The 25,463-nt window shown below is 41.8% G+C and overlaps 1 protein-coding gene across 1 annotated transcript; it reads left to right on the top strand.

The window, feature by feature from the left end:
* Window positions 1-1,343: 1,343 nt before the first annotated feature.
* On the top strand, window positions 1,344-25,463 carry TATDN2 (TatD DNase domain containing 2). The gene is made up of 6 exons (XM_036737337.1): window positions 1,344-2,133; window positions 9,678-10,133; window positions 14,770-15,642; window positions 21,238-21,365; window positions 22,519-22,702; window positions 23,212-25,463. The coding sequence occupies exons 1-6, from the start codon at window positions 1,648-1,650 to the stop codon at window positions 23,350-23,352; spliced, it is 2,268 nt and encodes a 755-aa protein (XP_036593232.1). The 5' UTR covers window positions 1,344-1,647; the 3' UTR covers window positions 23,353-25,463.

The raw sequence follows: 25,463 nt of genomic DNA, 5'->3' as shown, positions 1-25,463 counted from the left end.
CCTTTGTGTTGGCACTGATTGGAATAGGAGTAATTAAAAATGAGAAGACATCTCAGGAATGAGACTTTACATACCTGAGGTGTCTGGAAAAGTTCAGAGACTTAGACACTCAGAAGACAGAGCACCAAAAAGTAAGCAGAATTATCCCAGCAGGGACTTACTTGCTCATCGAAGCAATCCACCCTTAATTCTTTCCTGGAATTGTGAATCACTTGGACTAGTATAGGTCCTAAGGGAAAGTGGGACCCAAAGAGAGTGGTCTGCTTGATTCAGAAAGGGGGTCGCTAATGAGGGTATATTGAGGTGCCAGAGAATTTGGACAGGGACAGATAAGAAAATTCCCCAAATTTCAAGGGGTTGCAGAAGTTGAGGGAAGAGTGAAAGGAGGGGCCTTCCCTTGGGTAACAGGTAGAGGAAGTAGATTGCAGGGAGTGGGAAGAAGAATAGTGCATAGTGCAGTGAGGTCTGGATTTGGGACTCAGGACCTAGGTTCAAAGCCCAACTGTGCAACTCCCTAGTCCTGTGACCTACGTTGTACTTTCACTTGTTTGGGTCTTGTTTCCTTTTTTATAAATTTAGGGGGTTTCTTTCTAGAATATAATCTCTGTGAGGACAGAGACTTTTATTTCATCTTTGGGGCTACAGTAACATTAGGTAGTTCATAAATGCTTGTTGAATGGGGGCGGGCGACATTGCTGGCCACCTGGGGAGGTGGCAAAGAGGGCTGGGGCTGGGGGTGGGGCAGAAGATGCTGCAGTGGAGCGTGGGGAAGGAGGCAGACAAGCAGGCTTGGGGTCAGGGCTGGCTGAAGGCTCCACCGCACTAGAACCCCTTCCTGTGAGGGAATGCCCTGGACAGATCCTCCAGCTGCTCTCTCTGGTCTTCCTCCTTCAGTACCTCACTTTCCCCGGGTCATCCAATCATCGGGCGAGACTCCCACGACTCCTCGTGGGTCCCGCCCCTCTGGGTTGAATCCGGAGCAGGCCTGAGGGCCCGAGTAGGGTTGTTCTCTGGGGCCCGCGCTGCAGAGCCCGTGAGAGCAGGGGGAACGCGGGAGTAAGGGAGGAATGGGAGGGAGGAGGGGGCGAGAGGGAAGCTAAGGAGAAGGGGAAAGGCGAGAGCAGTGGGGAAGCAAAGGGAGAGGTAGGAGAAGAGGGGAGAAGGGAGGATGAAGGGAGGATGAAGGGGTGGACGAGAGGGAGGAAGGGGAACTGGAGCAGGAGGATGGGAATGGATAGACCGCGCGCTGAGCGCGGCCCCGGGGGGCGTGGATGCAGAGCCTCGACCTGGTCGTGCGCGGGCTCGGCCACGCGGGGCGGCGAGGGACGCACGGGCTCGGGCTCGCGGGGCCCAGGCGAGAGCGTGGGAGGCAGGAGTCCGGCCTGAGGGAGGCGGGGTCCCCCAGTGAGCCCAGGCGGCTCCACCCCCGGGGCCCGCCGGCGGTCTCCCCGGGCCGCTGTCTATCCTGCGGGGTAGCCCTCTTGCTGGGAGGCCCCCTGGCCCCTCTCCGGGCCGCGGCGGCTCCACGTTGCTCCCAGCGAGCTCCCGCAGCCGGGGCCCGTCCTCCGGGCGCTGGGCAGGGGCGCAGATTCCTGGGGCCTGGGCCGGGGATAACCTGTTGGTCCCGCGTTAAACTTGCAGGTGCCCATGGCGTCCGACCGGCTGCGCAAGGTCAAGTACCAGTGGGGCAGCGGCTCTGATGGCTTCCCCAACAAGCGCAGCTGCCGGGAGCCCGAGCCTGCGGCTGTCGCGGCTTCCTCTTCCTCCTCCTCCTCCTCTTCCTCCTCCAGGGCTTCCCCAGCCTCTTCGGATGCCAAACCTCCCCCTCCTCCCGGCTCCAGCCGGCCAGGCAAGGGCAAGCCTACCCATGGGAGAGGGCCCCGCAGACCACCGGAGTCGGGGGCCCTTGGCAAGGAAGAGGGGACCCCCAAATATTCACCCTGCAGGAAGTTCTCTGGCCCTTCTCGCCAACCCTTCTGTTCTGATTCCTCAGGTGCGGGTGGGGCTGGCAGCCGCACCCTGCTAATGAAGAGGACTGAAGGCCTTATCTCTTCCATTGAAAGCCCATCCCTACCTGGCAGCCCCTCAGCCAAAGAAATGTGCACCTTAAGGCATGAAGCTTCCCGCCGGAAGGTAAGTGACTGAAGAGAGTGGGGTCTCCCACGCTACACCTTGAGACCCTTGGAGCCCTTCTGAGACTAGGTCCTAACTTCCTAGGGGTTTTGGAAGGAAGAAGGGGGCGGGGGGGGGGGGGAGCATTATTAGCCAAGCATTTTATAGATCTTATCTCGTTTGATCTTCATGACCACTCTGGGAAGAAGGTGCTGTTATGATCCCCGTTTTATGGTCGAGGAAGCTGACACAGATTAAGTGACTCGCCCAGGGTCACAGAGCTAGAAAGTAGCTGATTCTGGGTTTGAACTCGGGTATTGCTGACTCCAGGCCCAGCTGCCCTGTCCACTGTACAACTTAAGTCGAGCTTTCCCTTGATGGCCCTGAAGGCTGGTACCGACTGGACCCAGGGCTTGTTTAGGATGGATGAATTGGGAAATGGGGAGGGAGGAGCGACTGTTCTTTATTTGTAAGGTATAGTTTATTAGCATTTTGCTGTCTCACCTTTCTTGGCTTCTGAGTGCCAGGCCTAGCATCAGGAACCTGTGAGCTCTGATCTGGCCTCAGACAGTAGATGTGACCTCGGGCAAGAGTGTAACCCCTGCCTGCCTCAGTTTTCTCATCTGTAAAATAGGAGTGATAATAGCACCAGCCTCCTGGGTTCTTGTGAGGATAAAATGAGATAATATTTGTGCAGTGTTTTACAAGCCTTCAAATGCTTTATAAATGCTAACTATTATTATACAAAGTCTACACCGGACTGTTTACTCTAGGACCTCATAGGATAGATGTGTAACCTGATTTGAATGGGACTGAACGTAGAGTAACACTACCACCTTGATTTTACTGCCTACCTCTACGTTGTTATAAAGCTTAAGCTTAATAGTTTAGGACAGAGGTGTCAGGCCTCATTCAGCAGCCCTCTACAGCCTGAACTAGGATAAAACGTAAACAGGAAATATTTAACCAAATGAATAAAAATAAATTAAAACATAAATAATGTTGCATTAAAAACTTTAGTCATAATGCTGTCAGCCTGGATCCTTATGCACCACTCCTGCTTCTACCCCTCCCTCTTTCTTTGGAAAGGGTGAAGGCTGTATTTAATTGTGATTGTTTCTCTTGTTTGATAATGCAGATAATACAAATCTTTGGTTTGGGCCCTGGGGGTTCCTAATCCCTATTCATTCCTGCTACCTCCACCTTTCTCTGGTGTGGTCTGAACTACTCAGTTTAAAATTAGGGATTGAAACACTTGGTTAATCGCATCCCATAATCACAGCAACCTAACTGTGTAGCCATGCACCGGGATAGGCTTTGCCATGAAAAGTGGGAACAAGCCAGGAATCGATAGAATGCACTAACTGACCTTCTATTAATGAAAGGCCAGACTGGAGAAATCTCCAGCTGCCTAATGGGTAGTTACTTTCATGAGCCAATGCTATCCCCCCTGGGATCACTCCCACCATTTTAAGGTGGCTCTGTGTCCCCAAATGATCAGACTTAGGTGATCAAAGTGATACAGAGAAAGTGGTTTCCTATCCTCTCAGATACCAGCAAGGGACACTTTTTGAGCCATAATGCGTCCTTGAGAGATTCTTCTTGTGAATTATTTTGGATCTTCCTTCACTGTGCACCACTCCAGATACCCTCTTCTTCCTCTGCCCTGTTCAGCATCTTTTTTTATGTTGTCTTACCCCCTTTAGATTGGTGTCCTTTGTTCTCAAAGAGATCCAGTGGTTAAGAGGGTGGATATCTTGACCCCTTTAGAGAGTGAGCTCCTCGACTCAGGGACTGTCTTTTGCCTTTCTTTGTATAACTTAGCATATAGTGGGGGCAGCTAGGTGGCTTAGGCTTGAAGTCAGGAAGACCTGAGTTCAGATTTCACCTCAGACACTCACTAGCTGTGTGACCCTGGGCAAATCAGTTAACTCCTGTTTGCCTCAGTTTCCTCATCTGTAAAATGAAGGAAATGGCAAAACACTCCAGTCTCTTTGCCAAGAAAATCCCAGATGGGATCATGAAGAGTTTGGCATGACTGAACAACAAAGGGTGCTTAATAAGTGTTTATTGACTGACCAGTGACCACTTGTCATTGATATTGTAGAATTAAGTCAGGCGCGTGTTGGATTAGGTGTTTTCTGATGTTTTTCCCAACTCCTGAATTCTCAGCTTCCGTGAAACCTTGGTTTCCATGATATCGTACTCTCCTAGTTCTGCTATGATTGCTTTTTCATGTTGTGGAGAGGTTCTTCCTCCCATTTACCCTGAGCTTTGAGGGATCTCCCAGGACATATTCTGTAGCCTTTGTTCTTTGCTCTGTACATTTTTCTTCCTCAGAAAGCTCAATCTACTATTATTATAATAATGATAATGATGATATGAATAATAGCACTTACATAGTAATTTAAGCTTTGCAAAATGCTTTATAAATTTTTTTATCCTCACAACAAGCCTGGAAGGGAGGTGCTATGGTTATCTTTATTTTACAGGTGAGAAAACTAAGGCAGATAGAGGTTAAGTGACTTGCCCATGGCCACACAGCTAGCAAGTGGTTGATGGTGTATTTGAAACTGTTTCTGACTCCTTGGAGTAGCTAGGTGGCTCAGTGGAAAGAGCCCTGGGCCTGGAGTCAGGAAGACCTTAGTTCAAATGTGGCCTCAGACACTAGTTGTGTGACTCCTGGGAGAGTCACTTAACCCTGTTTGCCTCAATTCCCTCATCTGTCAAATGAGCTGAAGAAGGAAATGACAAACCACTCTAGTATCTTTGCCGAGAAAACTCCATGGACATGCTATGGTCCATAGGGTCATGAAGAGTTGGATACCACTCTTATCTGCTGCACACCTGACTTTTGCTGTCCTTGATTTCTCAGTTGACCCTTGGATACTTGCATTTATCTTCAGGACTAAATAATTCTTTTTATATAATGCTTATAAGGAAAGCATTTTATGAATATTTTCAAAAATAAGTTTTATTGATATCTTTTTTTAACAACATCGCAATTTCCTTCAATATCCATTATCCCTCCTAGAGGGCCATTTCATATAAGTAGTATTTTTAATGACAAAAAATAGTAAAAGAGAGGGAAAAATTTAGCATAGCTGATAACAGCATAACTCTGAAAAGATACGTACCTTACACATTCATAATTCTTTTGCCTTGGAAGAGAGATGGGTATAGATGTTTTCTCATTTCTCTTTGAAGCCATGGTTATTCTTTGAATTTTGCAGCATTCATTTTTAATTGTGTTGTAGCTGTTCTTTCCATTTATATTGGTGTAGTCACTGTGTATGTTGTTTTCTTGGCCCTGCTTCACTCTGTATCAGTTCATGTAGATCTTCTCATGCTTCTCTGTGTTTAATGTTTGTCATTTCTTACAGTACAATAATAATCTGTTACATTCATGTGCAATATTTTGTTTAACCATTTCCCCAATTAGTGGGTATCTACTTTGTTTACAATTATTTGCTGCCACAAAAAATGTTGTTACAAATATTTTGATGTAATATGAGGACTTTCTTCTTATTAGTGGCCTCTTTGGCATAGGGAAATCTCTTGGTCATTTTTGGCATAGAGAAATCTCTATGGGCATTTTAGTCACTTAATTGCATATTTCCAAATTGTTTTCCAGGCGTTTTATGAATCTTAACCTAGTGAGGTAGATAGGGTAAGTATTATTATTCCCATTTTATAGATGAGAAAATTGAGTCACAGAGCCGTGAAGTGACTTCTTCCAAGGCTACTTCCTCTCCTAAATTATCTATGCCTGTTAATGATATCACCATTCTCTCTTTCTAGACTTAGAAATTGTGTATGATTTTTGCCTTCTCCTTTTCCCCATTGTCATTTAAACATATGGCTTCTTCCTTTATGTCTTCCCAGAAGATACTTGTACTTTAAGATAAATTTTTCCAACCAAATGATTCTCTTAACTGGTGCAAATGTGTAATGTGTGGAGCAGGGAAGGTCTTCAATTTGCTAGTTGGTTCTTCTGGCCTTCTTTTCTGTCTTCTAGCACACACCAAAAAGAACAGAAATCCAAAATTTGGCAACTTGCTTCTGAAAATTGCCTATCGCCTCCTTAACTTAGTTGTCTCTCCTCTCCCTTCCACTCCTTTTTTTCCTCCCCCACCCCACCGCCAAAATTGCATGCCTGTGTTATTTGAATAGTAGTAACCTAACTGGTCTCTCAGTGCTGATGCACTCTAAATATCATCATTAGATTTTTCAAAAGCAATTATTTTATCTTTTTATAGCTCAAAATCTTTATTGGCCCCCTATTGCTGCATAGCTCTGCCTCACTTAAATCCAATTCACAGGCAAATCAAGACATCACTCTCATGATGTCATTGGTCTTCTAGAACAAAGGATGAGCAACAATTTTTGGTTGCTTAGATTTTGTAAGAAATTTTGGGATTTGGTACCTAGATTTTAAAAAATAATTAAAATTCTGTATCCCAAAGAGATCATAAGAAGGAGAAAAGGACCCACGTGTGCAAAAATATCTCTAGCAGCTCTTTTTGTGGTAGCAAAGAATTGGAAATTGAGGGGATGCCCATCAGTTGGAGAATGGCTGAACAAGCTGTGGTATATGAATGTAATGGAATACTATTGTTCCATAAGAAATGATGAGCAGGTGGATTTCAGAAAAATCTGGAAAGACTTACGTGAACTGATGCTGAGTGAAGTGAGCAGAAGCAGGAGAACACTGTACACAGTAACAGCAATATTGTGCGACGACCAACTTTGATAGACTTAGCTCTACTTCTCAATGCAATGATCTAAGATAATTTCAAAAGAATAAAGAAGGAAAATGCTATCCACATTCAGAGAAAGAACTGTGGAGTCTGAGTGCAGATTGAAGCATACTATTTTCTCTTTTTTTGTTTTTTCTTTCTCGTGGTTTTTCTCTTGGTTCTGATTCTTTTTTTACAACATGACTAATGTGGAAATATGTTTAATATGATTGTACATATGTAGCCTATATCAGATTACATGCCATCTTGGAGGGGAAGGAGGGGGAAAAATTTAGAACTCAAAATGTTGTAACAGTGAATGTTGAAAACAAAAAATAAATAAATTACAATTTTATTTGTTTATTTGCTATTTTTTCTCTTTTTCAAAAAGCTGGGACAATTTATTTTTTGTCCTGTGCAAGTTTTCACTCAAGATTTCTTGAAATGTAGCTCTGAAAAAACAGGCTTTTAAAAAGCCCATTGTGTTTCAAAGGGAAGGAACTACTTGACTATGCCTTTAAACACAAATCACTCTGGCTCTTATTGAATGGCCAGTAATAGCCCTCAACCCAAGGTATTGGCTCATTGATTAGATTTTGATGGCTTAGATTTAGAATGAGTGTAAATAACAGTTGTTTCCTATTCTGGCCAGAAATTCTAAAGGTCTTCCCTTCAGAATGATCATCTTATGATGGTAAATTGGGCCATTTTTTGTCTCAGTTCTTACCTAACCCTTAGTCACTGAATTAGTGTTGCCTCAGACAAACAGAGACTTGAGAAAGACCTAATTTAGAAAGGCCAAGGATGGGAGGGAGGGGAGAAAAACTGGAACTCAAAACTATGTAGAACCGTGTGTGGTAAACTAAAAATAAATAAAACACCTTTAAAAAAAAAAAAAAAAAGAAAGGCCAAGGACACCCACTGCATCCTGGGCCATTGACAGATGTCTTGACTTTTGTCTTGCCACTGGACTTTGATGACTCTGGAGGGAGAGAGTGAGGCTGATGACTTTGCCTAATTATTTATTACAATTAGATTATAATAATAGATAATTGCCTAAGAATGTCTATGACAGATAACATGGTATAAAGCAATGTTTTAAATGCTAAACATTTTTATCACTGAAGCTTCTTAAGGAAGGGAATAGGTCAAACCTATACTTTAGGAAGATCAATTTGGCATGTAGGGTAGAAGACCTTGGGGTTAGGAAGACTATCTAGGTTTAGATTCTTCATCTGATGTTAGCCGTAGGATCATGAGAGTATTGCCCCAGGAAACTCTGATTATAAGGTACAAATAAGATGCTAATATGTACCAGTGGAGGGAGATTCCTTACCAAGGAGTTCCTTAGTGTAGAAGCTGCTGAACTCACAGGTCCCAATAAAAAAAATAGAAATTAAAAAGGCAAGGTACCCCTTCTACTATTTTCGTATCTCCCCCAGTGGAGCCTAGAATCGAGTTAGCCAGGTAGTAGGTGATCAAAAAGTGTTTGTTGAAAGGATGCCAGAGATTATTGGAGTTGTAAACTGATCCAGCCATTCTGGAGAGCAATTTGGAACTCCTGTGCCCAAAGGGATATAAAACTGTACATACCCTTTGACCCAGCAATACCCACTACTAGGTCAGAATCCTAAAGAGACCAAAAAAAGAGAAAAGAACCTACATTTATAGAAGGTCTTTTTTTTTTTTTTTGTGGTAATAAAAAATTGGAAATCAAAGGGATGCCTGTTAGTTGGAGAATCGCTGAACAAGTTGTGGTATATGATTATGGTGGAATGTTATTGTGCTATTAGAAATGACGAGCAGGATAGTTTTAGAAAAGCCTGGAAAGACTTACATGATCTAATGCAAAGTGAAGTGAGTAGAACCAAGAGAACATTGTACATGGTAACAGCAGTATTGTAAGGTGATCAGCCGTGAATGACTTGCTATTCTCAGCAATACAGTGATCCAAGACAATTCTGAAGGGCTTATGATGAAAAATGTTATCCACCTCCAGAGAAAGGACTGATGCAGTCTAAATGCAGGTCAAAGTATACTTTTAAAAAACTTTATTTTCTTGGGCTTTTTTTTTTTGTGTGTGGGAGGGGAGTCTCAGTTTTCTTTTGTAACATGGCTAATGTGGACATATGTTTTTCGTAACTGCACATGTATAATCTATATCAAATTGCTTACTGCCTCAGGGATAGGGGAGAGTAGAAAGAGAGGGAGAGAAAATTAAAATTGTTTTTACATGTAATTTGAAAAAAATTATATAAATGTAAAAAAAAATGCCAAAGGAGCAGAACTTTTTTTTTCAGCTGGAGATGGAGATTATGTCATGTGCAGTTGCTGGAGTCCTTAGGGTTATTAGACGAAAAAGTGAGAACTACCAACCTCTGTCACTTCCCCTTGGCTCCCTCTATCTTCTGTCTTCTTTGAATTCCATTTCAGCGTGGGGTATCTCTTCTAGAAAAGAGGAAAAAAAATTGTAAACTTAAAGTTGGCCATAATATAATAACATTTGATTTTAAAAACCAGTGTTGTCAAACTAAGATAGAAATGAATCCCTGTAGGCCACATCTTGATTTAGAAAACCACAAGTTAACATTATCTATCTTGTATTGTATTTTTCTTTATTATGTTAAACATTTTCCCACCACATCTTAATCTAGTTCTGCTGCACTCAGGAGTTTTGGGGACTGCAAGTTTGACACCTCTTATGTACACTGCTCTGTTAAGATAGACATTTATATTCTAGCAAATTATGCTCGTAGCTTGGCTGTCACCATGGGTAAAATTCTTATGATAGGAGCGTATTTTAGATTTTTTTCTTCTGTTGTGCAGGTTGATCCCAAGGATGAATCCTACAGCTCTGAGTTTGCAGCTGAGGCTGGGAGTCAGAGTAATTCTGTGGAGGAAGCAGGGGTGACCCAGAAGACGAAGAGGAGATTCAAGGACCAGGGGTCCACAGTGATCTACCTGAAGGCTCTCCAGGGCATTCTGGGGAAATCCATACCAAGAAAGAAAAAGAAAGAGACTGGGGAGCCAGAGCAAAACCAAGACTCCAGCCTTAGAAGCGGAGAAGAACCTGGCAAGAAGAGTGTCATGGTTTCCTTTCCAGTTAAGGAAAAGCAGCAGCACCTGCCAGAAAGCAACCAGGAAGAAGATGAAGCAGACAGAGGAAATATGGCTAACATAATGACGGTTAGGGACTCTCAAGGCAACTCAAGTGAAAAGCCACCTGGTGACTCTAGGCCAGTCACGGAAAAAAGCACAGAGTCCCACTCAGGAGAACAGAGGGTGAGTAAGGCTGACATTGTGCATTCCCTTTCTGTTTTTTGATTAGGTGCATTGGTTTTTTTTCAGTCTGACATATTCAGTTCAACGAGCGTACAATGACATACTAGGCATCAAGAATAATACAAAGATAACAATGAAGTAGTACTTACTCAGAAGGAACTTACGTTCTATTGGGGGAGGGGAAAAACATGCACACAGATAGATAAATAAAATATATACAAAATAAATACAATAGTATTTATATATATTTGGAAAGGGGGAGGGCTAACAACTTGGGGAATCAGGAAAGACTTGGAATAGCAGGTAGCAATTGAACTGGGCCTTGGAGGGAACTAGAGGTTCCAGAGCCAGAGGTGAGTAGGGAGAGCATTCTAAGCATGAGATAGGGGAAAGACCCCATGGAAGATTGAAGGGGATAGATTTTCTTATTTGGGATAGGTCAGTCTGGCTAGACTGTAGAGTACACAAGGGGTTACAATGTCTAAATCTGGAAAGATAGATGAATAGATGGGCCAAATTATAATGCCAAACAGAATAGTTTGTATTTTGCCATAGAGACAGCAAGCCTCTATGAAGCTTCTTGAGTGGAATAGTGACATAGTCAGGCCTGTGCTTTTTAGGAATATGAATTTGGCAGTCATGTGGAGAATGGAATGGAATGGGAAGAGGTTGGGCGCAGGGCAACCAGTTGGAAGACAATTGCAATGGTCCAGGCAGTGAGGATCTGAATTGTGGTAGTTGTAGCATGAGTAGAGAAAGACAATAAATGCAAGTGATATTGTGGAGTTAGAAGCAATAAGACTTGGTAGCTGAGTGGGTATGGAGAGTGAGGGAGAGAGGGAAGAAACGGTTGATTTCTAGTTTCCAAACAGAGATGACTGGAACAATGGTGGTACCTTTGACAGGAGGAGGAAAGAGAGGAAGAGGATTGGAAGAGAAGCTGGGTTTGGGGGAAAGATAATGAGCCCTCTTTTGGACATGTTGAGTTTGAGATTCCTATGTTCTGGAATGTTCTGGAGGCAGTTGGAGAGGCCAGACTGGAACTTGGGAGAGGTGAGGGCTGTGAGTTACCTGCATAGAGATAATAGTTGAACACACAAGAAGTGATGAAATTACTGAGGGAGAAGAAAAGAGGGCCCAGGATAGAGCTCTGGGTTATACACATAACCTAGGGGATGGGACATAGATGATCCTAAAAAAAGAAAAGAAAAAGGAAACTGATAAATATGGGTCAGACAGGTAGGAGAATCATGACAGCAATGTTAAAACCCAAGGAGAAGAGAAGAGAAAATTCAGAAAGGGGAATGGGTCAGGTCAAGGTTGTCAGATGCTACAGAGAGGCCATCAAGGATGGAGACAAGAGAAAAGGCCATTGGGTCTCATTCATCACGACTCTAGAGAGAGCAGTTTTAGTATGGTGGTAGGGAAGCCATATTGCAATTGAGGAGAGGGAGGTGAGAAAGCAGGGGCAATGAGTGCACACCAGAGGTGTCAAACAGGGGGATTCAGATTGTAATTGGGAAATGTTTAACAAAACAAATTAAAATACAATAAAACAGATAATATAACATTTTAAGACTAAGTCAATATGCAGCCCTCAGGGTTCTTTATGTGGCTTCCATTTCTATTTGAGTTTGACACCACTGGTGTAGAGGATGATTATTTTAGCAATCTTAAGCTCATGCCCTAGGACTTCAGGGTAAAAATTAATGTCTCTTTTTCAGTACATCTGGCCACAGTCATCTGCAGACATCTATTTAACGCTACATTAGGCATCTAGCTGTTGTGATTGAAGTTTGTTCGTTTAGCTTTCTTACCTTTGAGATCTATTTAAAGTTAAACTTTTAATCTTTTTCCAAGTCTTCCTCAAACTATCTGACCAGAGTGAAAGTAGCCATGTTTATTAATGACTGGAGACAGACTAGTGTAGTTGGAAAATTTTCTGACTTCCTGGAGTCAGAAAACCTGGGATTGATCCCTAGCTCTGCCACTTCTAGCTGTATGACAAATCCTTTTCCTCTCCAACCTCAGTTTTTTAGTCTGTGAAATGGGGATAATACCTTCCCTGTTTCTCTCACATAATTGTGAGGCTCAAATATGGTAACATACCTTGCCTATATCAGATTGCAAGTCGTCTTGGGGAGGGGAGAACAGAGGAAGGGGGGAGAAAATGTAAAACTCAAAAGCTTGTGGAACTGAATGTTGAAAACTAAAAAAATTAAATTATTGATTAAATTAATTAATTTTAAATTTATAATATATTATATATTTACAACAGATTACATTTATGTAGAATATATGTATAATAAAAATATATAATTATAATATATATTTACAATATATTTATATAGAATATATATAATAAAAATATATAATTACAATATATTATAATTATAATATATTATGATAAATTAAATTAAACTTTAATTGTAATAATTAAAAATACAAAATATACTCTTAATGTTTAGATCAATGTAAAGTATTATTATGTCTAGAAGAAATATATGTTCCTTTTGGCACAGTGCTTGGCAAATAGCAGGCGCTTAATGAATGTTTATTGATTGGTTGCTCCAAGTCATTAGGAAGTAAGTTGAAATATCCACAACAAATTTTTTGACCTTCTTTGTTGTGTTTGTACATAAAAAACCGTTATGGAGGATTGTTGCTCGACATAGCTACTATATGCTGTTGGGGGCATATAATCGTCTTGATGTGTATCTTGCCCCTGGACCCAGAAGGCTCCAGAGGAAAAAGTGAAGTGCACAGCCTTCCCTCACTTAAATCCAATTCACTTGCAAGCCATAGAATCTCCTTCCTGATGTCATGGCCCTCTTTGAGAAGGAAGGACAAACAACGACTTCTTACACCTTTTTCCTCCTCCCCCCATACTCTTCAGTCCAGTGACACCAGACTCCATCTCTCAGCTCCTGGCATTTTCACTAGCTGATCTCCAGGCATGGAATGCTCTTTCTTTTCATCTCTACCTCGTGGTTTCTCTGGATTCCTTCAGTTAAAATCCCACCTTCTACAGGAAGCCTGTCCTGATCCCTCTTAATTCTGGTGTTTTCCCAAGTTAGTATCTCCAATTTATCCTGTATGTATCCTTTTTATCCCGTCAGACTGGGAGCTTCTTTAGCACAGTGCTTGGCACATGGTAGATGCTTAATAAATACTTATTGACTGAATGACATATGACACCCTTGTAGAATACCTGACATTTAACGAAAGGAGGTTTACTTAGCCACATCAGGGAAACAGTATTCAACAAAGATACATTATTGTTTCATTTGCTTTCCTGCCTCTTTGTTAGACGTCCTGGTCTGTCAGTTATAAGCTTGAGGGAGAAACTTCTCTGTGTGCCGGCTTTTTATATTTAGGCCACTAGGAAACTAAGTGACCTGAGCCTTAATCCCCTGGGTCAATCACGTCTCTAGCATGCTTTAAGTAAAAGCCAGCCTGGGCCACATGGCATTTGCCACTTTTGCCATACTCCTTTTCACCTCTATTCCCTTCTAGTCCAGTTAGCTTGCTAATTGATCCTCACACCTGCGTCCCTTTGCCCATCGCTGGAATTCTCTTCTTTCCCCTTGCTTCTGCCTCTCAGAATCCCTGGCTTCCTTCAAACACATCTTGGTGCCGCTTGCCTCACTAGGGCTTGCCTGATTTCTCTCAATGATTAGCATTTTGTTCTTCCCAAACATAGCTTTGGATTTTCTCATCTGTCTGTGTTCACGTAGCCCTTCCATTAGAATGTAAGTAAGCTTCTTTAGGGTAGGGATTATTTTATTTTTTTCTTTGTATTTCAATGCATGGTACAATGCCTTGCACATATTAGGTGCTTCGTACATCTTTGTCAAATTGAATCAAATTTCTAACCTCTGCAAAAAAGGATAGTTATGAAAAGTCATTTATTTGTAGCAAGCATGGTGCTGGTCAGGACCTGGCTGCAGGTTTAATCCCAGGTCCCATAAATTAGCTTTGCTCTGTTTCCTGGGCTTAGACTACACGTTTAGATCTGGCCAGCTGTTTGGAAATTGCTAGCTGGGGGAGAGGATGAAGGACAACCATTTTTGTCCTTTCTTGGTGACCAAGACTGTGAATGGTTCAATTACAAAACCATTCTCCTTAATTATAGTCTGTAACACAGTAACAGCAGCATTGTATGACAATCAACTATGATAGACTTAGCTCTTTTCAGCAATACAATGATCCAAGTAAATTCCAAAAGACTCATAATGGAGAATGGTATCCACATCCAGAGAAAGAACTATGGAGTCTAAATGAAGATTGAAGCATACTATTTTCACTTTTCGTGTGTGTGATTGATTTTTTTCCCCTTTTGTTCTGTTTCTTCCTTCACAACATGACTAATGTGGAAATATATTTAATGTGATTGTACACGTATAACCTATATCAATTTGCTTGCCATCTTGGGGAAAGGGAAGGACAGGAGGGAGGGGAAGGATGGAGGGAGAAAATTTTGGAACTCAGAATCTTAAAAAAAAAATGAAGGTTGAAAACTTATCTTTACAACTATCTTTAGAAAAAATACTATTTACATTATATTCTGTAGCATCATCTTCATACACGAAAGATAATTTATTGTATCCATGATTATTGCTGTTGTCTTCCACAGCCTAAAGAGAGGGAGGTGGTGATAGAAGATCCGTCTTCAGAAAGTGACTGGTCAGATATGGAAGATATTTCCACCGTCAGGTTCTCCCAAGAGGATTCTGTTTCTTTGAACTTCTCTGTAATTTCAGAGCCTTCATCCTCCTCTACTGATTTCGTCATGTACCCAGCTCACTTATATGGCAGCCCTTGGTGTGACTATGCCAGTTACTGGTCTGGCAGTCCCAAGCCTTTCTGTTATCCCTCCACCAACAGCATTGGTGATGCTTCAAACATAATGGGGAATGATAAGAGCCAACCCAGTGACGGCTCTGCTGAGATTGCTAACAGCAAGCCCAGGAATACCTCCAAGGACTTGGAAGTGGCAGAAGGCAAGATCCTCAAGTCCTCTTCACTTCACTCTCCTCAGATATGGGAGGAGAAGATGAGGGAGAAAAGAACATTCCGTGAAGAGGCACCTCGTTTTTCTCGAGAGCACACAAGTTCCTCATACCGGGGAAGCAGGGGGAGCCAAGGTTCACTGGGCTTCATTGACACCCACTGTCACTTGGACATGCTTTATTCCAAGTTGTCATTCCAAGGCACTTTTTCAAAGTTTAGAAAGATTTATAGCAGCTCCTTCCCAAAAGAATTCCAGGGTTGCATCGCTGACTTCTGTGACCCTAGTACCCTGACAGATGGCCTATGGGAGGATCTATTGAAGGAGGACCTTGTCTGGGGGGCATTTGGTTGTCACCCTCATTTTTCCCGATACTACAATGAACGTCAAGAAAGAAACCTCCTTCAGGCTTTGAGGCATCCCAAGGCTGTTGCATTTGGAGAAATGGGACTGGATTATTCTTATAAATGTACTTCTCCTGTCTCAGATCAGCAAAAGGTAAGGAGGTGCTCCCCCCTGCCCATTTCAGTAAACCTTTACTGAATTATGATAATAGCTATGATATTTTTATCTAATGTTCTAAAGTTTGTGAATACTTTTTATACATGATCTCATTTGATCCACACAACGACCCTTGGACGTATTTCCTATGTATATTTATATCCCCACAATACGCAGCCAGTTGTGTTGTTAAACACAACTTAAACCCAGGCCCTCCCTCTGACATCAAATTCAGTGCTCACCCCACTAAACCCCACTGCCTCTGGAGTTTAGTTCCCAGCCTTACAAACCATTTTGATGTTGTACGTTCGCTCATTTTACCCTGCTAGCTGCGCATTTCCTTTGGGGAGATGCTGCTCACAACACAGATTACCACCACGTTATATTCTAAACTGATATATTAGCGTATAGTTTGATTCATTAGAGGCCTGGCAGACTATAAAATTGAAAAAACTAATCATATTTATTTTTCCTTTGGAGGATGAGCTATTACCTGAATTAAATTGCTGAAAGTTACTCTTTATTTACCATTCTTTATTTTAAGAAAAATTATTAACATATTCAATGCTTGAAATGATTGTGCTTTTTTTTTTTTAAACGTGGAGGTATTCGTTTGTAGTGAATTACAACAATGGAAGGGACCCTTTAAGCTATAGTCCAGTTAGTTTCTTTATAATAGTAATAACTAACATGTTTATAGCGTCTTAACATTTGCCAAGTGCTTTACAACTCTGATTTCATTTTGTCCCCACAGCAATACTGTGAAGTAAGTGTTATGGCTTATTCCTATTTTACAGATTAGGAAGCTGAGGCAGAATTTGAATCTATGCTTTTCCTGCTAGTCTGAGTCTAGGTGGCACTCTGGTGACTAGAACACAGCACTTGAGGTCAGGAGGACCTGAATTCAAATGTGGCCTCAGACACACTGGCTCTTTGACCTTACTTAACCTCTGTTTTCCACAGTTTCCCCAACTGTAAAATGAGAATTATAATTGCACCTACCTTCCAGGGCTTATGTGGGGATAAAACGCGATCATGTTTGGAAAGCGCTCAGCATAGTGCCTGTCACACAGTCGGCGCTGCAGAATGGCTGGCATTATTCATTCACACCGCACTGCTCCTCGTGTTGTACATATGAAGACACTGAAACTCAGAGCAATGAAGTGATTTACTCGAGATCAGACAGATTTGATGACAGAGCTGGGAAGAGAAGCCGACTCCTCAGTCTGGCGCTTTTTCCGTTCCACCAAACTGCCCTTGTTCTTCTTTTCTTTCACATAATTTTTTGATGATATTTTCTGTTTCTTACATCACACAGCTTCCATGTGTCACTCCCCCTTTCACAGAACTATCCTCCGTAATAAATAGTGTTTTTTAAAGAGGAGAAAAAAATCAGCACAATTGCTCAATACATTGAAAAAGTCTGAAAACATGTATAATGTGGAGGGTGGGGACCTCTCACCTCCATGCAGGGGTAGGTTGAGGATGTCTCCTCCTGTCTCTTCATTGAAGTCCTGCTTGATCTTTATAATTTGTTACACTCGCTGTGGATTTTTTAGTGTGTGGCTACTCTTCCATTTACGTTGTTGTAGTCACTGTGTATACTAATTTCTTGCTTCTGCTTACTTCACTCTATCAGTTCATCTAGATCTCACGCTTCTCTGTTTACCACATTCATCATTTCTTATTGTACAATATCCCATTGCATTCATGTGCCACGGTTTGTTTAGCGATTCACCAATTAATGGGCATCTCCTTTATTTCCAATTCTTTGCTACCGCAAAAAGTGATGCTATAACCATTTTTGGAGTATGTGGGAACTTTCTTCTTATTAATAGAGTTCTTGGAATTTAAGCCCAGTGGGGGCCTACTGGAGTCTCTGGTTCAAAGGGTATAGACATTTTAGTCACTTTATTTGCATAATTCCAACAAAATTGTTGTATAGTTTTACAGTTCCACCAACAATGTATTAGCATGCTTATCATTCCACAACCCCTCCAATACTGTTTCCATTTTCTGTCGTTTTTGCCAATTTGCAGAGTGCGAGGTGAAACCTTAGGGTTGTTTTGATTCACATTTCTCTTATTGGTGGTTTGGAGCGTTCTTTCATGTGGTTGTTAATAGTTCTTAATAGTTAATAGTGCAATTCTTTTGAGAACCGTTTGTTCACATCTTCCAACCACTTATCTATTGGGGAATGGCTGCATTCCTTTGTTCTTTAAAAAGAAATTGATATCTTGTTTTTATACTTACTCACTGCACTCTTTATACTCATTGTACTCTGCATCTGCTGTTCTCCTTGGTTTCAACTCCATGAAACAAGATGCCCCGCTTGTTTAAGGTCTTCACTTCTGGTTTTTTTATTTTTTTTTTTGTTTGTTTGTTTGTTTTGCAGGGGGGAAGGCAGGGCAATTGGGGTTAAGTGACTTGCCCAAGGTCACACAGCTAGTAAATGTGTCAAGTGTCTGAGGCCGGATTTGAACTCAGGTACTCCTGACTCCAGGGCCGGTGCTCTACTCACTGCACCACCTAGCTGCCCCAGCTCTTCACTTCTAAACTCAACCCCACCACACTGCTGACTTAAGCCTTGACTGATACCATCTCCCTCAGCCTCTTCTCCCCTCTGATTGGAGGCCTGAGGGCAGAACAGCAAACTCCTCCCAATGCCTTCATTTACCGAGGGCAGAAACTGGACTTTTTGGCTCACTCCACTCAACATCCACTGCCCTTCTTGGTATTAACTCCATGGAACAAGATGCCCACCTGGGTATCCCCAGTGTGTTCACTCCTTTTCCTCCTTTTTGTGTGTGCTTGCTGTCTCTCTCCATTAGATTGTAGGCTTTTTAAGAACAAGGACTGTTTCCCTTTTTATCAGTTATATCTCCAGCACTTAGCACAGTGTCTGGCACACAGTATACACTTAATAAATGTTTATTGGATTATATCACTTTCATTTCCAGATATATCCTTCCTCTACTCAGAAAGCCACCTTTTTTTAATTAAAATTTTTCAGTTGTCAAGCATTTTTTACTTTTCCCCACATCCCTCCACCCCCCAGAAAAAAAAAGGTAAAGTAAAACCCTTGTAACAAATAAATATAGTCAAGCAAATTCCTGTTGGCCATGTCCAAAATGTGTATCTCATTCAGCACCTTTAGTCCATTACCTTTCTGTCAGGAGCAGAGTAGAATTCCTCATCTTCGTTCCTCTGGAATCATGATTTTTCAGAGTTTTTAAGTCTTTCAAAATTGTTCATTTTCTACAGTTTTGATGTTATAAATTATTTGTTCGAGTTCTCACTTCATCAGTCCATACAAGTCTTTCTAGGTTTCTCTAAAATGACCTTTCTTCATTTCTTACAATATCATAGAATTTCCTTACACCCATTGTTCAGCCATTTCTCTGTGTATGGGCTCCTTATTTTTCAGTTCTTTGCCGTTACAAAAGAGCTGCCATCAATGTTTTTGTACATATAGGACTTTTCCCTTTCTTTGATCTCCTTGGGATATAGGCTTAGTAGTGGTATCGTTGGGCATAGTTCCAAATTGCTTTTCAGAATGGCTGATCCAGTTCACTTTTCCACCAACAGATGTGCCTATTTTCCAGCAGCCCCTCCAGCATTTGTTATTTTCCTTTTTGTCAACCTTGCCATCAGAAGATTGTTGAGATGGAACCTTAGAGTTGCTTTAATGTGCATTTTGCCAGTTGTTCATGATGGGAAGCATTTTCTCACATTACTGTAAATAGCTTGCATTTTTTCCCTTGAAAATTGCCTCTTCGTATCTTCATATCTTTTGACCATGAATGCTCACTCTTACAAATTTGAATCAATTTCTTGGAAATGAAACATTTATCAGAGAAACTTGCTGCAAAGATTTCTTTTCCCCAGTTAGCAGTTTCCTTTATAATCCTAGCTGCAATTGGATTTGTTTGTGTGAAAGCTTTCTAATTTTATGTAATCAAAATTGTCTGTTTTCTCTTCTGTAGTCCTCTCTGTTCCTTATTTGGTCATGAATTCTTTCTCTAAGCACAGATCTGTGAAATTCAAACAAATTCATTTGTTTATAATGTGACATCTTATATCTAAAACACTCTCCATTTGGAGCTTGTCTTGGCATATGGTGTGAGATGTTTTAAACCTAATTTCTGTCAGACTTCTTTCTGTACACTTTTCCCGGAAGTGTTTCTCAAATAACGAATCTTTAATTCAGTAACTGGGGTCTTTGGGTGTGTATCTTATCTGTTCTTCTAATCCATCTCTTTATTTTTTAACCAGTATCAAACTGTTTTGATGATTACTTCTTTGTTTGAGTTCTCAGTCTGAGATCTGATATTGGTAGGGCCCATTCCTGCCCACTTTTTTTTTTCATTATTTCCTTCAAGACTCTTGGCCTTCTGTTCCTTCGGATGAATTTTGTAACCTCCCTCCATTTTGGGGGTTATTATTCATTCATTTTTCCACTGGGCTGCTTTCATGAACTTCATGATCTTCAGAAACTCATTTTGTAAGAGGTCAATCCCAAAACTCATACCTCCTCAGCACTCCCTACCCCTACAGATCCTCCCTTCCTCCTAGGGGGAAAGGTAGGAGTTGGTAGAGAGTGTTCAATGGAGGATCTGGGAGCACCTCCCAGATCCTCCATTTGAGGAGGGCATCAAAGGCCTTCGCCTCATCATTTCCTAGCTGGCTGTTCTCCTGGACTTCATGATTTCCAGAAACACATCATCTTGTAAGATATTATCAACTCTAACACCTCCTCAGACCATTGCCCACTTCAGCTGTAGGATTTCACACCCCCTCTCTCTCCCCTCTTCAGCTTCTTTTTGTGTGTTTTCTCTCCCATTAGATTGTGAGCTCCTTGAGGACTATCTTAGACATTTCTTTATATCCCCAGCGATTAGCACAATGCCTGGCACATAATAGGTACTTAATAAATGTTTATTAACTGCCTCTGACTCTAGGCCTATAAAGTAATCTTTTGGCAGTTTCCATCTCTTTAAAAGAAGAATAAAAAAAGAAAGGGAGCAGGGAAGGCAGTTCAGCAAAGTCAACCAACATATCAGTGGTCTGACTGTGTATGAAGTGGGTCCGCACCCATAGTTGCCTGGACTCTCACTACAAAGGAAGCTTGCTTAGTCTGATGACAGAATGTTTGGTCCATTTACTTATTTTGGTGATTCACTGGCATCGTTGTAGTCATTGTGTTCATTGTTTTCCTGGTTCTGTTTTCTTCGTTCCGTATCAGTTTATATTCTTTAACTTCCTTGTATGTACATTGATAGATTACAATTTGTTTATCCATTTCCCAATCAGTGGAATGCTTTTATTTTTAATTTTAGTATGTTTCTTTTAAGCTCCTGAGCCTCATCTTTAAATGCAGGTCTTGTAAAGTTTTGATTCCAGTAATGAAAACATATGTTTGTGTATTGCATTAATTTTTTTAATGAGATGGACTAAAATCTGGCTAGTAATCAATGCACTGTAGTCCTGGCTGTTTTGCAAAGGTGTAGCTCATCTGTTTTCAGAAATTTTATCTGTTAGATGGATCAGGTGTCCTGAAATAGCTTCTGCATCTTGCTTTTTATCTTTCAGGTATTTGAAAGGCAATTGAAGTTAGCTGTGGCTTTGAAGAAACCCTTGGTGATACACTGCCGAGAAGCAGATGAAGATTTACTCTCAATCATGAAGAAATTTGTGCCTACAGACTATAAAATCCATAGGTAATGACACATTAGAAACTCAGGAATTGTACTACAGGCCTGAAATTGGGGAACTTCAGATCAAGGTTCTCCTGGGAATATTTGGAATTTCCAGATGTTTTGGAACTTGGGGCAAGGCTGAGGAGCCAGCCTGCAGGATGATTCATTCTTGAACATCACATCATGTCATCATGTCTGTGGCACAACAGGGAAGTGTTGATTCATGTCAGAAACACTTTAGTACATTCAAAGGGAACCGAAAAAGCATTATTTTTCTGTCAACCATTTCCTCTGTTTTTGAGTGGAAAGTTCATTTCCCTTTTCAAAAAATCCATTTTTGTTAAGATGCAGATCCAAGGTTCTCTCTATAAGAGCAAAACTAGTAAAACAGAGAGGAAGAACATCACTATGTTCAGTCTTGGCAAGTTACTATTAAGAGAAAGTCGGAAAGTACCCTCCAGGTTTGAACATAGTTGTCTTTTCCTCCAGTCCGGTTCAGTCCAGTTTGTGCAGAGTGAAAAGTATCCAGGACTTTTTGAGTCATAGATGGTTCTGGCAGTGGTTTTGTGTGGTTTCTCTCTGGAGAAAGTCACACCAATCTCTGCCTAATCTGGAGTGGTTTTAACCCTTTCTTTTGGAAAGACTTACTTTGCTAACATGTAGCAAGAAGGTAAGACCTAGTACAATGCTGTGGCATTGAATAGGAAGCTGAAGGTAGAGGCTCAAATTTAGATTAGTCTTTGCTGTCTGATTGGATCAAAATGAGAGAAAATGGGCTAATGCGCTGATGAGACTAGACCCCAAGTATTTCCTTTGTCCTTTCAAGAGCAACTAGTCTCTGGTATGGGTGATCTCTCTCAGAGAGACAGAGCCTCTCGAAGGCTTTAGCCAAGTTGATGTATAAGAAGGAGCTGTGGGTGCCATGGACAGACCTAAAGTATAATTAGGGAAGAATTAAGAAAGGCAGACAGGAAGGGAGGAGTTATGTATGGATATGAAGAAGTGTTAAAGAGGACCACTAATAATTGTTGTGGGTGTCCTCAGTATCCCCTCCATCATTTGCCCTTCTCTGCTCTCATTTCTTGGTTGTACATAAAGAGTCCCAGAACATTGTGACAGAGTCCGTTCAGGTGAGAAGATTGGTTGGCATTTTCTTTTTTTCTTTCTCCCAAAGGCACTGCTTCACTGGTAAATATTCTGTTATTGAACCCCTGTTGAAGCACTTTCCCAACCTCTCCGTGGGATTCACAGCCCTTGTGACCTATTCTTCTGCTTGGGAAGCCAGGGAAGCATTGAAACAGATACCCTTGGAGAGGATCATTGTGGAAACGGATGCTCCCTACTTCCTCCCTCGTCAGGTAAAACTGTCTATGGGGACAAGGGGTGGGGGATGATGGAGTCCGATTACAGCCTTTGATTAAAAAGCCATGTTTGGGGGAGGTGTGGTTGGATTGTGGTCATGCCCACAAGGGCAACAGAGATAGAGCCCAAGTGACCTTTCAGGACCACACTCTGGGACCTCGCAGATCTCTCCTTTTTGTTGCTCTGCAGAACCAAAAGGCCTGGGGGAGGAGAAGATGAAGGGCAACCACTCTCTTCCCTTCCACCCACCTCCTGCTGCAGGCAGTGCAAAGTCCTACCCTGTAAAGGGTAGTCCAAGGAAACATGGGACCCTGCCTCTCACCCAGAGCCCCACATGACCTAGGACTCTCCCTGCAGCTGCAGGTAAAGGGGTCTCTAAAGGGCAATCCCAAAGAGATCCTTGTTGGGGAAGGGGTGTGGTTGGGAGTGGGAGTGGGTGGGGATTTAACATTACTTGAATGATTCAGAAAACAAATGGTTGTTCTAAACCCTTGATGTTTTCCAGGTCCCCAAGAGCCTTTGCCAGTATGCCCACCCAGGTCTGGCCCTCCACACAGTTCGAGAGATTGCTAAGGTCAAAGGTGAGCCACTTTCCCAGACCTTGGCCACCTTGCGACAGAATACCAGCCGCCTTTACAGCCTTTAAGGGAAGGCAGGGGACGTTAGAGTTTTCATAAATCTACACCAAACTGTATTTTCTAAAATTTTGACTGCATCTTTTTCCAGTACAGAGAATGTAAACATAGGATTACCCTTTAAGCCAGATTTGCCTTGAGGTGAACTTTTGGTGGCTTACAACCTTCTTCCTCTTTCCCTCACACCTTTCCGGGAGACCCAACCACAGGGCGCATACATGGTCCACTGCCTGATCCCAGCATAGAGTGTGCTTGGACTGTGAAAGGGTTATCTGGAGAACCTGGTGTGGTATTGTAAAGAAGGGATGGAAGTTGAAGTCTTTTCACAGGCCCTTAGCTCCTGTGTGGATGAGAAACTCATTCAGAGGGTAAACAGGAAGCTATCTTGCTAGCTGGAACGTGCCTGAGGGAAAGGGGAAGTTGGGGCACCTGAGGGTGCAGAGAAGGTTACTGAACTGAATCTCCACAAACTGTAGTCTGTGGTTAAGCAGCATAAAGTTTTTCAATAAAGTCATCTTCTTAAGCAGGCATATATGGGCAATGTCACTAATTTTCTCTTTAAAATATACCTCGATAGGAACATCTTTCTGTAGGAAATTAACTATATGCTACTGTTTTGAGATTTGTGTTCTCATATTACTATTTTGACAAGCCATTGAGATTGTCCTCAGACAAGATGCCACTTTTGGCCTCACTTGTGTGTGAGTTATGTTTGTCTCTCTCTCTCTTTGGCTAAGCAACAGAAAGGTACACCGATGGCCAGTAGTGGTCATTTCAAATGGTAGATACCTGGAGGACACTCCACAGAGGCTTTGCATGGGAGGAGGGCATTCCCTGACCCACAAGAGACCCAAGGGCACATTTTGGGTAAATTTTAAAATGATTGAGTTCAGTTCTCCATAGTGCCTGTCTATTGGTATCACTTTGGATTGCTCTGGCCTCCAATTCCCACCTTTTTCATGGACCATTGGACTAGTACTGGGAACCAAATGCACCTTCCATTTCTGTCTGTGACAACTGCATTTTGTCCTCCAGTTGAGTGGTAAATAACTTCTCCAGTGTTTGTTTCTTTTCAGTGTTTTCCCCATGTGAAACAAACAGACCTGCTGTCTTTTAAGCAGGAGGACATATTGAAGCCCACTGTGTCTCCCTAAAGCTTTTCCTTGTGTCAACATCTCTTCCATCTCTGTTTAGACTGTGAACCTGCTGGGCCAGTGGTAGTGTAATTCTATGTTATGTACTGTGTCTGGCCCATTGTTTGGTGTTCCTTTAAGGCGTATTCATAATTGGCTCCCTGAAGTTAAAATGAATGGGTGTTGTGTTTTGTTCTCTCTAAATTTAGAAGGATCTTTGATCTAAACCCTTCTTCACTGAACAGATGGGCTGGCCTAAGTATTCTGTTTCTTAAAAGAAGGTTCATCTTAGTTGCAAATATCTAGCTTTCACTTTATTTCTGAGGTCTCAGAAGATAGGTGTTCTTGTGAGCTAAAAATGTTGGTGGTTTGTTTTTTTTAAATTCTCTGCTATTTCCTCATACTGTGTATGTGATGTTGCAGTCTGGTGCATTCACCACTGTTAGAAGACCTAGGACCTATTGCCAGATCTGCCAGCTTGCTGTACCATTCATTAACTGCTTTGTTCCTCATTTTTTCCCATGTGAGAAATTAGAGGCAATCTTGATCCTCTTGCACAGGATTTGAGAGCTAGCTAACTCTATTTTATAAAGTGCTTTTATTGTCACCCAACTGAACTGTGAACACAAGTACTAATCTCCACTAGATGTGAACTCACTGTTTCACCTTCTACTTAGTACTATAAGTGAATTGCTGCCTACACCTGAAATAAAATGAAAACATCCTGGTTGATGGGATTAAAGCAATGAAATAAATGGAAGTTGGCAATCCCATGTATTTCCCCCCTTTGGGGAAAGGTGCTATGTAGACTTCAGGATTATTATTTTACACATCCTATTCACTGTCGATCAGTTATTTGAGGTTGAAGATATTTGGCATTATTTTCAACCCTGCTTTTGGAAAGGCACATCTCTCAGCTGTGCCACCAGAAGAGCCACCAAGTTTCCTGGCTTGACTCTTTCAGAAAATAAAGTGATCCTTGAGCTCTC

The sequence above is a fragment of the Trichosurus vulpecula genome, chromosome 9 (genome assembly GCF_011100635.1).
Source record: "Trichosurus vulpecula isolate mTriVul1 chromosome 9, mTriVul1.pri, whole genome shotgun sequence".
Taxonomy (NCBI): Eukaryota; Metazoa; Chordata; class Mammalia; order Diprotodontia; family Phalangeridae; genus Trichosurus; species Trichosurus vulpecula.
This window is presented reverse-complemented; position numbering and strand designations above follow the sequence as displayed.